The 16937-nt window shown below is 44.9% G+C and overlaps 1 protein-coding gene across 1 annotated transcript in view; it reads left to right on the plus strand.

Moving 5' to 3' along the window:
* Window positions 1-16937, plus strand: part of LOC108678330 (sodium-independent sulfate anion transporter) — a 43955-nt gene that overhangs the window by 4289 nt on the left and 22729 nt on the right. The window contains exons 3-6 of the mRNA XM_018166711.2: window positions 6461-6637; window positions 10230-10452; window positions 10880-11100; window positions 11363-11731. Of these exons, the coding sequence (XP_018022200.1) occupies window positions 6461-6637; window positions 10230-10452; window positions 10880-11100; window positions 11363-11731 (990 nt within the window). The remainder of the gene's footprint in view (window positions 1-6460; window positions 6638-10229; window positions 10453-10879; window positions 11101-11362; window positions 11732-16937) is intronic.

Raw genomic sequence — 16937 nt, forward strand, 5'->3', positions numbered from 1 at the left:
AATTTTACCCCCGTGATTTTTAGGGAGTGTTTCTGTAATACAAATAATGTCTATACACTCGTTTGCGATCACAGCTAACAGTTCACTTTTCTTGTTCAAAACGGAATCCGAGTTCGTGTAAAAACCTTTTTTTGCGGCGGGCCCGTCGGCCCTCGTGGTGTCCGAGGTCGTTCGTTTCTTTGTTAAAATGCGGGGAACCGCCGGGTTGAAGGAGGGGCCGTACACTTTTTCGTGGACTGCATCGACGGTGTCCTTGGGGAACAGGGCTGGCCCGATCAGATTGGTCTTCACTAGATCTGATACCCAGTCGGAGGGCTGCATGCCCTCGGTGACTTCTTCGCGGCATTTAACTTTGTTGAAGTTGACTTTAGAACCCAGTGAGATGAAGGCTGGGGTGAGGGTGGAAATGGACAGGTCGATGATACCCTGAAGATGCTTGGAGGGTTGGTGGCCCTCCTTGCGGAAAAACTCAGTGGCGTGCTTCGCCATGCCCAACACTTCCATGGTTTTACCGACGGAGTCGAAGCGGAACCCGTCTGACGCGGTGGTAGAGGGGGTGTTGGCGGGGGTCTTACTGCAAGGGCGGAAGGCCTTGTCCAAATGTCCTCTCAGGCTCTAGTGCTCGAGGGACCATGGTTTCCCGTTTAGGGACTGTAGGCGGGGGTCTTCGCTCTTGAACTGCCATTTCACGGCTGGAAAGGGCTTCGGGGTCTTGGGGGCCCCTGCCCTCTCTTCTATCTTTTCCCACAGATGAGGATTCCTTCTTCACAAGGGACAGGACTTATATTGAGGTCCTCCTTCCAATCTGCGGCCTCTGCGTATTTCTCGTGCGTGAGTGCAGTGAAGGCGCGTCTGAAGATGAGGAGGTCGTCCTGGGTGGTCTCAGGTTTAAATAGGCGGCAGCTGGCGAACAGATCCTTGCGAGCGATGGTGGCGCTGTCGTTAGCTGGTGTGAACAATTTCGTGTTTCTGACCTGCTTTGTCTTGAAGCTTGCTCTATTGTAAAATACGCCGTCAATGCGCCACGCCACCCTGTTGTTCGACTTTGGGACCTCCTCGCAGTCGGGGATGACGTACCATTTCTCGTCATCCATGGAGGATTCCTCAGACTCGGACTCGGAGAGTGTGAGTAGTGATGGTGACAGGGGCGCTGGCAGTCTCGTTCGAGCTGAGAGCGGCGGGTGTTGGTAGGGACTGAGAGGGCACGACCTGTGGAGCCGTTGGTTGCTCAATCCGGGGAGCTCCTGGTTGGCGGAACCGCGGAGGGGACCCCTGGATTGCAACTTGTTGAACCGGGGAAGGATCCGCGTAAGATTCCTCAGGCTGCGAGGACTCGTCCTCTTCCGAGGAGTCCCCCAATTCATCCATAGAGAGCGGGCCTTCCTCTTCGGAGAAGGAATCTTTCCCCCCGGAACAAGCCTCCTCGAGCGAGGAGAGATGTTCTCGCTGAGGGTTGTGGCCCGAGGTCGATGGGACAGGCTCGGTCGTGGCGGGGTTTCGTTGCATTGCAGTCGGGCGAGACTCCACTGTGCCCAGTCGAGCGGTGATGGAACGCAACATCTCGAAGATGGCGTCAAAGTTTCCCGTGTCGCTGCCAGTCGAGAGTGATGCGGTAGACATTGCTCCAGGGAGCGTTGTCGCTGAGGGAATCTTTGTCCCCTCATTTCTCTGTTCCGCTGACGCGAGAGATTTTCTCGCCGGCGCGGGAACTTGTCCCGCCGATGCGGGATCTCGTCCCGCCGAGGCGAGTAACGTTACCGCAGGCGCGGCCGCGGGTGGCTCAGGTTGGATAGGTGGTTCGTAGGGATCTACGTCATGGATGAGACCATCGAGGGTCGGAAGGTGCCTGCTAAAGTTTCGTACGCGGAGGGAAGTAGTGCCGCGGGTGCCTCCCCAGTACAGTAGGGAGCGGGAACGGCGGTAAGGCTTGGCCCTGAAGTGGCGGAAGTGGAGGGTTTCTGCTTGTCCCGGCGTTATCGGACTGAAGGGGTCAACTGAGATGTACCGGGAAATAGCTGAGGAGCTGGAGGGCACGTAGGAAGCTCTGGAATGGGGGCGTTTAGCTTGGCGATAGCCAACATCGAAGGCTTTGTCGTTGTCGGAAGCCCAACGGAACCCTTCCCCTTGCCACCTCGATTGTTGTGCCCTGTTGAGGGCCTGGCTCTGGAGGCTCGCGAACATTCTGCGGGCGAACTCTCTTTCAGCAGTATCGGCGTCTGTCAGCTTAGGAAGCAGGGATAGGCACTCGTCACAGCCTGAAGTCTTGTAGATGCACCCGATCAGAATGCATTTGCTGTGTTTTGCACAGCTATGTTGAGGCCTCTTGGAGCACTTATAGCAGGATTCGTCCACTACGGTAGAACCAGAGGAGGAAATGACAGTTGTAAGAGAACAGCCTAAAACTCCGAGCTCTAATTAGATTGTTTTCGTTCCTCAAACGAAAATTTTTAAAACTTTTTGTCCACTTTCACTTTGATGTATGCGGTTACTTCCTACATTATTTACAGGCCTTGATCTACGGACATCATTCCCACTAATTACTTCTCCATCTCCTCCGACTGTCCGTGAGCAGCCGGTGTTGTCTTGGCTATATGTTCATGGCTATATGTTCAGACTTGAAATGCCTAGCACCATATCGAGCCCGATGGAAGTCTAGTAGCTATTTCAAACTATCGTCAGTCTTGAAAATACCCGGTCAAATGACGCGATTTTAGATCTTCTGTGAACAAGTCACGAAAAGTAAGAATAGGCGACAGGCCACATCAGCCCTATTTTTCAGCGCCGACATCGCTATGTTATGTTACGTTATTCTTTTGTGATAATCGTAATGATTTACTGTTGTACGAGAATAAGTGCTGTCAATCTACGATACCATCGTCAAAGTAAAGACGGCTACGTCGCCATCTTGCGTAAGGAAAGCTAGATATTTTAGAAGTAGATGTTCTATAAAAAGTCGATTATAACTTAAAGTCATGTTGTCAAAAGGTTGAACTCTTTATCAATGTGATTTTACTAGGTGATAATACTTCTCATTGTATTTGATAATGCTTAGCCAATGTTCATTTGTCTAGTCTATTGACGAACTGGTATCGACTCACTCGCTCGCGAGTTAATTATCCTCGAGAGTTATTCTATCTTATATCAACTTTCACTTATCATTATTTGACCAAAGGATTATATTATGATTCTATTTTATTGTAATATACTATATTATAATTTTTTTGCATGTAGACGATTTTATTAGCCCATTTTCTGTACATTGTAAACGGGGTGTGTATGTAAGCTCATTTTGGCTGATTTACCCCTCGCGGGAAAGTTGTGTGTGCTCAGTGGTACAGGTTTGGGGTGCAACGGTCTCGACTCGAATTCGGGGAGCTAGATCTGGGCTTCCATGAATGAACTACACTGTAGTTCTGGACATTACTCGTAAAGAGTTAACGGACTTACATATAACGGCGTAGGTAGAGTTCTTGGCTGGTTGCCAATGACGGAAAACCTCTGATTTGGGGGGCGCAAAGCCCACCTGTTTTACCCCGCGCCTCTACGCGTATTGTGCTTTGCACGAGCTCTCATTATTCTACTCACAGTACGTGCGATTGTAGAGCGAGGTAAAGTTTTCACTCTCGCAATCCCACAGCCCAAACCTCTGCTCCAATCTCGCTGGAAGTTTCACCACTATAAGTCGAAATTGAATTTCCAAACTATTTTTACTCGTGTGACTTTTCGATAAAATGTCGTTTTCTATGCTTTTTTCACAAAAAAGCGGTGTTTTTTCCCCCTTTTTCAGAGGGAAATTTTTTCCACGCTCAATATCTCCCACACCGAGCCATAAATTTTCCCCAAACTTTGCATGAGTATTCTCTCATCCATGGGCTGCATTATCCTGCAAAACTCGTCTCCAAATTTTTCCTTTAAGGGGGGACTTTTTTCATTTTTTCAAAAATCCAAGATAATTTTACTCTTCATGTCACAGCTCGGCAACGCGTGCTCCGATCAAGCTCAGACTTTCACCACTTTATTTGCCCGTAAATTTGCTGCAAAACCACACACGTCACGACCCGCAAAAATGTCGCTTTCCTGTTTTTTTCCCGCAAAACGCGCGCGCAAAATTTCCGCCCTTTCTTTTCAAAAATACACTTTTGCCCTCAAAGCCCCCCTTTAGAGACTGATGATCTTGATCAAACTCCACCCACGTGTTCTCTAGTTTGTGCCCAACATTTTGGTACCAGTCTCATCCCGATGCTATAGGTTTTTGAATGAGAGACATTGTTGTGAGATGTGTGTATTATAAAGGAAAAAAGTGTAAAATGAATGAAGAAAAAGAAGAAGGGGGGGGGGTGAGGTGGTGAATAACTGGTTCCAGCTTTTGGCTGCATTGGGCGGTTAACAGCCGTACCATTCGCACCCTCGTGTCGTAGAGGCTAATAACCTCTGCGCTCGAGTAAATTGTCAGCGGCCTATTGGGGGCTCGTACCCTTCAATAGTCGTGCTTTTGAGGCGTAACTGCCACCCCGTTCCTGTGTGGTTGTTGGCCTCTCGGTGCGGCTAGTTCCCGTAACATTTGCCGTCCGCTTAGTGATTCTTGCGGTGCATTAGGGCTAGAACCCCTGGTCTCTGCGGCAGGTTGTTGACATCTTGGTGCGGCTGATTCCCGTACCATTTGCTTTCCGTTTTAGTGATTCTAGCGGTGCATTAGGTAATCCTTCGGGGACCTTGTATGAACCATGAGTATACTTGTATACTTCTATGAGGTCCCCACGCAGACGTCGATAACTAAGGCTAGGAAGCTTCATAACCTTTATTCTTTCTTCATATGACTTGCCCTTCAAGCCTGGAATTATCCTTGTTGCACGTCTTTGAACATTCTCTATTAAATTTTTGTCCTTTTCTAATCTCGGTGACCACACAACGTTTCCATACTCTAGATTCGGGACAAAAACAAATGAAAAATTTTTCAACTGCTATTTTAAAGACTTGATTTGTGAGGTTCAAATCTTGTTATTTATATTATGAGTAACAAATGTAATAAATCTTACCTCCGTCTATTCAACTGGAATCCTTTATCGATTCATCTTGATGCATGTTGTGATTGTTGTCACTGGTTCCTCGCCCAATGTCCAATAAAAACAATGAATTGTTATGATTGAAACATGATAGCTCTTTAACACCAACCAGCCAGGATGCTAAGGAGTAAGGAAGCTCTCTCTCTACCCCCAAGGAAGAAAGTAGACAAGGGCAGTCCCGCTTCACACCAGCAGATTTATGACAGCAAAGAAAGGTATTGCATGAAAGGTGCAACACTAGTACGTGGTAAGAGCCAGCTTTTAAATAAAATGGGAAATCTCCAATTCAGCAGTGATGCACCATTTTTTAAACAAATAACTACAAAATGGAAGTTGACTTAGATATGTGTTTAATATTCATTAATAGAGAACAAATAGTACTACTACCTTATGTCTCATAAATTTAGGTGTGTCGCTTTGTATAATGAACAGTGATGTACAACAAATCCTGAAGATTATGCAAAAAAAATCCAAAAACTGATGTTATGCAAAGTTTATATATTTTTCTTTTGTTCTAGAAGGAAATTACGAATGAACAGCTGAAAAGCATAAAAAATTCAGATTGATATTTCATACACGAGCGGAGTTATAATGATTTGCAGAAAAGGGTGATTTTGGTGGTGGTTGTTGGAATTGAGTAAGATTTTGCCGTCCCTCTTCCTTAATTGATCGATGCAATTATATATCACGTAGGATGGAGTGAAGAATCTTAAGTTTCAGTTATTTGTTGAAGAAAGTCGGGCTGAAGAAAGAATCCGCTGACCAACACCTGTATCAGTGATGGCCGCTAGAATTGACATGACATGAACACAATGGAATAACAATATCAAAAGAATACAGAAAATACACATGGTGATTCAGTTATGACAGTTACACTGAAATGTTTCGTTACATTATAGGCATCGAATTCTAGAGAAGAACTTATTAGCTAACCCTTTAGCTGTTAACTTCACGGCGGCAAAATTCACAATATTTGTTGGTACGATCCCAACACAAAAGATATTTTGTCGTTTACTGAATTTTAATGATTTAGAAAGAAATTACATGAGTGTAATTCATGCTCAAGGATTGATGAGATTTATTGACTGAATGTTTTTATCATTATTCAATATTGAAATTCATGAAATCTGAAATAAATGAGCGAGTTCAATGTAATAAAGTTACATATAGTTACAAAGGTTTTTGATCACCAGTTTGACGGTTTAAAAAAAATTAATTATGACATTCAAGAGAAATACTATTGCGAGATATAAATTCGAGTCACTACAAAAGCAACGTCGTGATAGAATCCCATGGGCACCAGCCGAGTCTGCTTGAGGGCTTGTGGTTCTCAACCTGAGCTTTTTTACCCATTTTACTTATCGAGATTCTATCATGGCTGTTTCTCTTGTCTGCAGCAGAGACTAGCAAAGTCGTACAAACCATTTGTGAGGAAGCGAGTTCCCATCCTGCAGTGGGCTCCCAAGTACAACGTGGAAAGTCTGCAAGGAGACGTCCTTGCAGGATTCACTGTCGGTCTCACCGTCATACCTCAGGGCATTGCTTATGCTGTTGTTTCTGGAGTGGAACCTACGGTGAGTACATCTTCTGCAAGTATTTGATGTTACTATTATTATTATTGTTCTTCGAAGCATTTATCGTGGCGTCTGGTTCAAACGAACTTCGAGGGCACGTCACACGTAAGATTAATTGCAAGCGAAAAATAAATAGACACATGAAAGGATGGGAACGGCTAAAATGACTAATGGCTAAGCACTAGATTCATAGGCTCTACGAAATCGTTCCGCCTTAAGGCGTCGACGAAACATCAGCAACGAAGGAGCCGAAGTTACGGAAGCTGGCAGACTGTTCCAGGTTCTGGCGGCAGCGACCGGGAACGCTCTGTCGCCGACAGTAGATAGACGTGTAGATGGTTCGACTATGTCCTTTGTTGATGACGAGCGCAATCGTCTTCTAGATGACAGATCTGACGCGTGCTGTAGACCTCCCGAGAGATAAGGAGGCGCCAGACCGTGAAGGCATCGGAACGTCATAACAGCGACCTTGAACTGCGTGCGCTGCTGAATGTGCAGCTAGTGAAAATCGCGCAATATCGGCGTCGCATGGTGAAATTTTCGCTTATTGCACAATAGTCGAGCAGTAGCGTTCATTACGGATTGCAGTTTATTAAGTGCCGTGGTTGGAAGTCCATAAAGTGTGGCATTACCATAGTCCAATCTGGCCGGAACGAGCGCCACCACAGACAGCGGCTGATGATCCGTATTCGTCTCAGAGCGCCAAAGCAAGCGGTGGTGACTTTGACAATGTGACTGTTCATTGAAAGTTCCGAGTCCAGCAGAATGCCCAGGTTGCGAACTGCGGACGCAGGCATGGCGAACTCGTTGCCCACGCGAACAGGGTTGGCCGGAAGCCGATGCTGCTGGCGCAGAGCAGTCGCAAAAAAATCGTCTTCAGATGTATTGAGACGGAGCCGGTTGGAGCGCATCCAGTCTCAGACAGCGTACATGCAGGCAGACATACGATCCTGGAGCGCTGCGACGTCAGACGGTGCACCGTAGCCATAAATTTGGGTGTAGTCGGCGAACAGATGCGGATTGAAACTACGTGAATCGATTATATGCAATACGTCGACAGTATATAACAAAGATGGTCGGGCCTAGGACTAATATCTCTGGCACGCCGCGTGACCAACGATGGCGTAGAAGAAAAGTTCCCGCGTCGAACGCATTGGAATCTACATATTACTGAGATAGGACTCGAACTACAGCAGCACTGCAGGTGCCTCGCAGGCCGAATGATACGTCAAGTCGACGAAATAAAGTGGCGTGGCCAACCGCGTCAATCGCTGCTGACAGGTCGACTAAAGCTAGTGCCGCAATGTCACCACGGCTTACTGCGCGTAGAATGTCTGAAAGCACCTTCAGCACAGTGGTTTCCGTTGAGTGGAGATGACATTATGCAGACTGGAGGCGAGGCATGAGACCGGTTTCCTGAAGATGGTTGTTCAGCTGTCGCACTACAACGTGTTCCAGACGTTTCGACAAAATTGACAGGTTGGAGATAGGTGGAAATGATTTGGGATCGAAAGTGTCAAGGTATGTTTTTGCCGCGTCTGTTCGCACGGTATATAGACAGTCTGCTGAAGCAGACTGTCTGTTCCCCCGCTTCGAAACTCGACATTCATCATCGACCCATGGGTCAGAGACTCGTTGGGGTCTCCGAACTGTGCGTACAGGAATGAGGTTATCGAGTGCACAGGTCAGCTCGGTGTTATAGAGTTGCACGAGCTCGTTGACGTAGCGCCGACATATGAGTCAGGTCGACATAGTGTCGGGACGACTGCAGCTTATCGCTCAAGACATCGTCGTCGAGACCGCGCCACGGACGACAGTAACGGTATTGTACGCTGGCACCGTACACTGTAGAAGTCGATGGTCGGATATTGCGATCTCGATGATGTCGACTGGGAGACTTTCAATGTCAGCACGCGTAATGACAACGCCCAACAGTCCGCCCTTGTCGTGCGTCGGCAAGGTCACGTGACAAACCTTGCCGAAGGCTGCCCGATGGGTCTTCGACGCGATCCAGTCGAACGTTCAAATCGCCTGTGATAAGGACATGATCGGGCAAAATCACAAGTCTTGTGAAGACATCGCTCAATTCGACCAAAAAATCGCGCGACATAACAACCTATCCAGGACGGTAGATGGTGACTGCAACGCCCGCAAACGAAGCACAGGTGACCCTAGCACATAGCAGCTCATAGGTGGTGAGTCGAGCGTCGATGTCAAGAACGGCAAGGTGCACGCCCCCACTGGTGACGGTAGCTACTCTACCGAAATTCGTCGCCAGGGTGTCGGATTGCATGCGGAGACGCGCAAGATCTTAAGCGCAAGATTAAGAGCGGAGAGGCGCAAGATCTTCTACAAGTCTTTGTTTTTGGTGGAACCTACTATGAGTGCATATTTCGCAAGTCTTTGATGCATGTGGAGACTGGCTGATACTAAACTCTCTCAGGTGGAATACATCAGAAACGTTGCTTCTTGCATAGCTTGATATGAAAAGGAATGGTGACTTTATAAAGAGCATCTTTAATTAAAGGTGTCCAGCAGGCATTCGGTGCTTGAATCAACGTTGAATCAACTACGCATTACGACATTGAGATCGGGGTGAAAAGGGGTTTATAATGAAAATTGAAGCAACATCTGTCATGTAACGTCGTACTGACGTTAGAATGCAACGTTGAATTAATGTTGCTACTACGACGTTGCTGCAACGTTGAATTCTATGTTTGAATCGAAGTTTAAACAACTAGGTACCTATTATGACGTTGAGATCGCGGTGAAAAGAGGTTTAGAATGAAAATTAAAGCAACGTCTCTCATGAAACGTCGTACTGACATTACGATGCAACGTTGAATCAATGTTACTACTACGACATTGCTGCAACGTCAAATTCTGTTGTTGAATCAACGTTGAAGAACCAACCTTTTTTCGTCCGTTGCAAGATTCGAAACCGGGATCGCTGAAGACCTTGATCGCGACGCCTTTGCAACCTTGACCACGGCAGCTCGCGTGCACGAGCAATAGTAATATTCTAAAGAATTGTTAGACTCCTTGAAAATTGAACTGCATTCTCTGGTCATTAATCGTACACTTATAGATATGTATTTCATTCAATGTTGGGGTGATAACATTAGATCCATGCTGGTAAATAGCGAAAGATTCAACGTACCGATATCGACCATTTTTCAACGTTGAAATAAGGTTGTTTTACGTCCTTTCTAGTTTAAGTCAGATTTCGATATTGATCGAAACTTTTATTTTGGATGTTTAGCATTTCAACCTAAAATCAACATCGATCGGACGTTTAAAAATAAATAAACATTCAACGTACCACTATCGATGTTGTTTCAACGTTGAAATAAGGTTGTTTTACGTCCGTTCTAGTTTTGGTCAGATTTCGACGTTGATCGGACGTTTAATTTTGGTTGGTCGGCATGTCAGCCTGAAATCAACCAATAATCAACGTTGTTTCAACGTCAGATGACTGCTGGGTGTGGCTTATCTGAATCAAAACCATTTATATACATATGTTTTTAGATAATTTTAATACATGTTCATTAGGTTATTATCATTTTATAATACTCATTTGATATGATTCCAGTATGGCCTCTACTCATGCTTCATCGGATGTTTTGTGTACATGATATTCGGGAGCTGCAAAGACGTCACAATTGGACCTACAGCCATCATGTCCATTATGACCCACGAGTATTTAAAAGAATTGGACTGCGGTGAGGGCGAGACGGTCGGCCCCACTCAAGTGGCTATAATGCTCACCTTAATTACTGGCATCGTCATCCTGCTTGCCACGGTCATGAGAATAGGTCAGCTTTAATGCTTCGCGTCGAAAATTTGAATATTTTAAGATATTTTAGAAGTTCCTTCTGAAAATCTTTAACGTAATTTTGCTCTAGGAAGCTGGTGGTTTTTGTAAACAATTCAAACAAAATTTCAATGTATTCCTATATAATAAAAGGCTTTTAAGTATTTTATGACTGTATAATGATGTAGTTATAATATCAAGTTCACCCAAGAAAATTTGACTTCCACTATTTCAAACATATTCACAATCTCAGCTAAGAACCTATATACATGTTCTGAATTGAAGTGTTGATGTTGAAATTCTGTTAAAGGGCAAATAATTTGTTTCATTAGTGCTTCCCCATTTTTATTAATAATTTTTGCACATAGACTAATGCGAATACTCCTGCATATTCCCTTCATAAAGCTCATAAATTAAATATGTTGTAGGTTTCCTGGTGACGTTCATCGGGCGCACTGTGATCAGCGCGTTCACGTCTGCTGCGGCCATCACTATCGCCACGTCTCAGGTCAAAGGGCTACTGGGGCTGTCGTTCGAGGCTGAGGGCTTCATTCCAACATGGAAAGCCATATTCCAGCACATTAGCGAGACGCGCTACCAAGACGCTGTCCTGGGCATCGTGTGCTGCATAACTCTGCTGCTCCTCAAGGTAGGCTTGTCTCATGCATAGTTATACTCTGTCAGGGCTGCCACCGCATAATGCGCCGCTACGAAAGAGCTTGCGTTTACAATTATTTTAGAAATGCAAATTCTAAGCCATTCGATTAGGCACTGCAAAACTTAGCTAATAAATTTTACCATTTGTAGCAGAGAATACCATGAATCTTTTTAAACAAATTAAAATGATAATTTAGCAAATATTTGATAAGTGCCAGTGTTTCTTATATTCTCTGTACCGGTGTACTACCCAGTCCATTAGGGAGCTGAAAGCAGCCACTCCACGTGAGGGAGATTCATCCAAACAACGAATCCTGAAAAAAGCAATTTTCTTCGTGTCTGTTGGCCGAAATGCTATCATCGTGATCATCAGCACATCATTAGCCTACGGTCTGCGTGAGAGCGAACCATTCAAGATCACGGGTGACATCACTGCCGGCTTCCCTAAGGTGTCGGTGCCCAGTTTCAAAGTGACGTGTAACAACGGCACTGAAGTTCTCCACTTCACTGACATCGCGAGCCGCGTGAGCATCGGCCTCTTCATCCTGCCTCTCATCGCCGTGATTGAGAACATCGCCATCGCCAGCGCTTTTGCTGGCAGCAACGCCATCGATGCCACGCAGGTTACCCATAGTAGTAAAGTATAGTATAGTATATTCGGCGTTGTAGAATAAGTTTTCATATGCCTGTCGCTGGTTCTTGTACTTTTTTAATAGTTCACAGTTCTAAAAGACTGGCCTTTTGATCAAATCTTTTCAACGGACGGTAAGTTTAAAATCGTTCTAGACTTTCAGTTGTTCCGTAGGGTACTAGGCATTTCAAAACTAAACATATGCTCCTGCATGGCCTTGTCTAGTCTGTTTTTGAACGCGTTAATACTCGGAGCGTCAAAAATATCTTCAGGGAGGCTGTTCCACACATGGTTGAACTATATGAAATTGGCCCACGAGGATGTCCGTCTTTGAGTTCAACTTTCTTGTTACGTCACTTCGACCGAGAAACGTAAACAATACCGTCATTCCTATGACGGATTGGTTGATTGGTTTGATCGCATTTCGGTGATTGGTTAATGCCCGTGACGTCACTGAGATCAGTGACGTCACAGTCGAACAACGAACTACATCCGCAAAATGAGCTTCTCAAGGGTCAACCATATACTATTTCACCCATGGTTACACATATCGGGGACTCGAAGCGACGAGAAAAAGTGTTGTCGCATGAATGAGTTGCACCGCAGTTTTTTTTTCAGTTTATAGCTGTGGCCCCTGGTGTTGGTTTTTGTTTTAAATTCTAGTACAAACCATGCGTGTACTTGTATTCTTCAATGAGGTCATGCTGATATGAGACTGGGAAGCTTCATAATCTTCAACCTTTCTTCATAAGACTTGCCTTCTAAGCCTGAAATCATCCTTGGTGCACGTCTTTGAACATTCTAGATTAAATTTTTGTCCTTTTCAAGTTTCGGTGACCACACAGCGTTTCCAAACTCTAGGTTTGGACGCACGACAGAGGTGAACAACAGCTTCATCATTTCAATATCTAGGTACTCGTAGGAGCGTCTGATCAGCCCAAGCAGTTTATTGGATGTATTAACTTGCGTTTCAATATGCCTATAAAATTTTAGCTCCTTGTCGACACAAACTCCAAGATCTTTTTCCACGCAAGACTTCTCAATCATAACCCTCTCGTTGCAACGTTGCAACCGTGTCTTCTCATGCTGTAAGCTTGCTGTTCATTGTTCTTGCCGAGGTGAAGTACTTTACACTTGTCAGCATTAAAACGCAGCTGCCACGCATCTGGCCAGTCAACTAAACTATCAAGACCATTTTGCAGTTGCATTTTATTTGACGCTCCCTTAACTGTATTATAAACTTTTGTGTCATTGGCATACATGGAGCACACGCTGACTTTGCTTTTGGTAGATCGTTAATAAAAGCGACGTTCATAGCAGGCCCAAGAATGCTTCCTTAATTGCGGTACGCCACTGTGCACAGTTGCCCAGTCTGATACGGTTCCGTTAATACGATTCCGATACGTTGTCTTCTGCCTACTGCCTACTAGGAAATCCCTGATCGATTGAAGTACATTTCCATCTATTCGCAGAGAAATCACTTTACGCAACAGCCGCTCATGCGGAACACTATCAAATGACTTAAATCGAGGTACATACATAAATATGTTGAAATTGTGAATTGCGATTGTATATGAATGGATTCTTTTACCTCCAACTCTCTCAATATTAGATCATATAACTTCTTAAAAAAGTGAGAAGCGCCACGAAACACAAGTGGAGCAGGGAAATTTAACGCTCTGAGGCTGCCTCTTGCGTCGCTATCTTATTTGGTAAGCGTTTATAACTCAATACCGCATGATTGATATGTTTATCAAAACCCTTCAGGATAGTGGTTGAATTTTAGGTGAAATTATGATGCTCTGTTGATTGACTTGTAGTTAAGTGTAGAAATTGTTGCGTTCATTTTAACATAGAATCACGCTGAACTACCGAGTGATTGATGACGAGGTGCGAATGTGATTGAGTCCAGTGATGACAATAATTTAATTGCGTACGAATTTTGTTGATGAATAATTATCGGAATAAGCTGAATGAGCGAGAATGAGCTCGGGTATCAGCAGCGTGAGATATAACGGTGGGATTTTATAACATATATGTTATAATGTTCGACCAGGTCACAACGACCTATATCCGAGCTGCTTTTAGAAACGGCTTTATATTTCTCTAATAGAAATCGAATAGCGTCGGCCTTGTCAGGGTTCAAATGGCTTAGATCAGGAGGCGCAGCTAGCGGTTTTTCGCTCAATAGTACGTTCTCACCCTCGAAATTTTCGTGCAACGGACTTACCGTTGTTATTCGTTCATTTGGTGCCAGCTGAATATCGGATGGCATCGCATTAATTATCTCTATCGGGATTTCTCCCTTAGATACAGTCGCTACGATATTTGGCACTCGCACGCCCCCTAACGTTCGCGATCTTTCTTCTACTAGCACCGTGGTTCCGTCCTGGTATGTATGGCACTCCTACGTTTACTACCGTCACTGCGTTGGCGCTGAGCATGGTTCTCTGTTTAAGGGCCACGAACCTATCATTTGTGTTGCGCACCGCGGTTTTGTCTATCGTGACTGATAAAGTCGTGTCTCCTGCCGATCCGCATTCGATGGCATATCCTACTCCTCCTATCGTTACGATCTGTCTTACCCACTCAAACTCTAGCTTTCTCTACGCGCTGGAGCAGATCTGTTCCTATTAAGATGTCCCCAGGGAAACCCCTAGCATCGCAAACGATCACGTTGTGTCTAAAAACACGCGCGCCAATCTTAAATGGTAGTGTCACCTCGCCCTTGTTATCCAACTTTTCGCCGGTGACAGTGTTTAATGTTACATCGCACTTTTTTATTCGATAACGCCCTGTTGTGGCTAATTCTTCCGCTGCGGTCTCCTTGATTAAAGTAACAATCGATCCCGTGTCTAGGAAAACAAGTTTACTTTCCCTACCAATGTCCATCATTCATAACTAATGGTCTAGTTGGTGCGCTGGATGCTTCAACAGGGCTCGCTTCTAGTTTTTTGAGAAGCTACCGTCTGTTACTTGTTGGTTGCCTCCGCGAAAATATGCTGCCCTAGCCGGCAAGTGGGATCTGCGGGGATACGGTGAGTCGGCGTGAGCTCCCCGCGAATACTGTGTACGCCACCCGCCATTTTGTATGTTTTGCTGCCCTTGACCGCGCGCGCCCGTCTGGCCGCCGTCATTGTTTCCCGTATTATTCGCTGGCCAATTTTCGCTTTGGTAACTGTAACCGGGGCTGCTACGGTAACCACCGCGACCTGCTTGACCTCCCCCTCGACAGTAGCGTTGTACGTGTCCGGTCTTGCCGCACCTAAAGCACATGGGAGCGCCCCGAAATCCTACTTGATTGTTTGCCTCGGGAGTCTCGTTTGTCGCTTGCCTAGCCGCTGGTGTAAAACTTCGCTCGCGCGCCCTAAGCGACTCTTCTTCACTACCGTAGTAATCTGGCTGGTCGTCGTGAAAGTAATGTTCGTTTTCGGGAGCTAACGCCCCTACCGTTTGACGTGACCCGAACGATTTCTCGTAGCCGCAGGCCTTCGTTAAAAGATTTGTATATCCTTGGGCAGCATTCGCCATGAGCAGCGTTTGATATCGTGGAGGGAGTCCATTTGTGAAGATTTTTATCATTAATCCATCGCGCGTATCTGGTTGAGCAAAACTCCGGTACCACGTCCCTGTATTCGGCAAATGACATTTCCAACTTGCGCTCGTATTGTCTCATTGTGTTATATCCAACCCTAGGGGCCACGGCTATAAGCTAAAAAAACTGCGCTGCAACTTCTCCACGCGACAAAATTTCTTCTCGCTTCGAATCACCGACATGTGGAACAGCCTCCCCGATGACATCGCTGGCGCTCCAAGTATGAACGCGTTCAAGAACAGACTAGATGAAGCTATGGAAAAATATATGTTCAGATTTGAAATGTCTAGCTCCTTATCGAACCCGGTGGAAGTCTAGTAGCTACTTCAAACTATCGTCAGTCATGAAAAGATCCGGTCAAATGACACGATTTTAGATCTTCTGTGAACAAGGCACGAAAAGGAAAAGAATCGGCGACAGGCCACATCAGGCCTACACTTCAACGCCGACATCACTATGTTATATTATGTTATGTTATGTGTGACGCACGAAGATTTAGAATAGGGTGCTGCCGCTTTGAAGGCAAAGTGATTACGAGCGAGTCATGGAAACTGACGTGAATTTGAGATGTCGTAGAAATGATAGATTCGATTGAGATATTAAAAACCGAGGTGATGATTTATTTTGCTGAGAAGGATTTTGAATTACGTGAAGTTTGATGAATATTTCTTCGAGAGAGAACTTTCCTTCTTTAGCCTTCGAGAGGAAGGCTGAGATGTTGACATGGTGAGACGCCGTTGATACGGCAGAGATTTGACATGATAATTCCCGCGGTTGATAAGGCTTGATGATTTATGATCGAGTGATGGCTCTAGAAAATGCACACATGGTCGTATTGACTAAATGTTGTAGGTAGGGATAGGTTTTTATTTTTCTTTAGATTTAGTTCACTAAGCTGCTGGCATGAATTCTTAAATTAGAGATACGCAGGAGACTTTGTTCTCGCTGCAACCCCGTAATTGTTGAAACTCACAGTGCATTAGCGCTGCGGTAACTGTGTTGTAACTGCCGATGTTTAGAGTGACACGATGCATGCAAAGAAAAAGGTGATAAATATATGTAAGAAGTGAATGGGGAATTGAGAATTGTTTGAGTTGTATGGATGATTTTTGTCTGTGCGAAGACTATTTAATGGAAACGTAGCGGTGTCGTGTCTTGAGTTGATATGAATAATTCTTGTTTTAGGTGGATATTTTGTAGGATGCTGATTTTCATGTGTTCAAGGGAATTACGGACCGTAAGATATTAGGCTAACGATATATATGTTGGAATAACGATCGTTTACTGAGAAAGTCAAGAAATGATTCATGCGTGCGAGTGATGGACACAAGTAATTTAATTTTCTCAATTTATTATACTGTAAGTTTGTTAGTTTTTTAACATTCAAAAATAGCAACTAGGATGGAAAAAATTCTCTAGCCTTTATTTAGGGAAGTTGAATGGGTATGAATAAAGCGTATATAATTCTAACTATTTCATACTATAATATTGAAAATAGCTATGTTGCGAAGTGGAAGTTAGAGACTTAGAATGAAGGTGTTAAGAAGGCTTTTGGAATTTGGGTTGAACTGTGTAAAGCTTGTATAAGATGCTGTTGTTCTCG

Source organism: Hyalella azteca, unplaced genomic scaffold (assembly GCF_000764305.2).
Source record: "Hyalella azteca isolate HAZT.00-mixed unplaced genomic scaffold, Hazt_2.0.2 contig12479, whole genome shotgun sequence".
Classification (NCBI taxonomy): Eukaryota; Metazoa; Arthropoda; class Malacostraca; order Amphipoda; family Hyalellidae; genus Hyalella; species Hyalella azteca.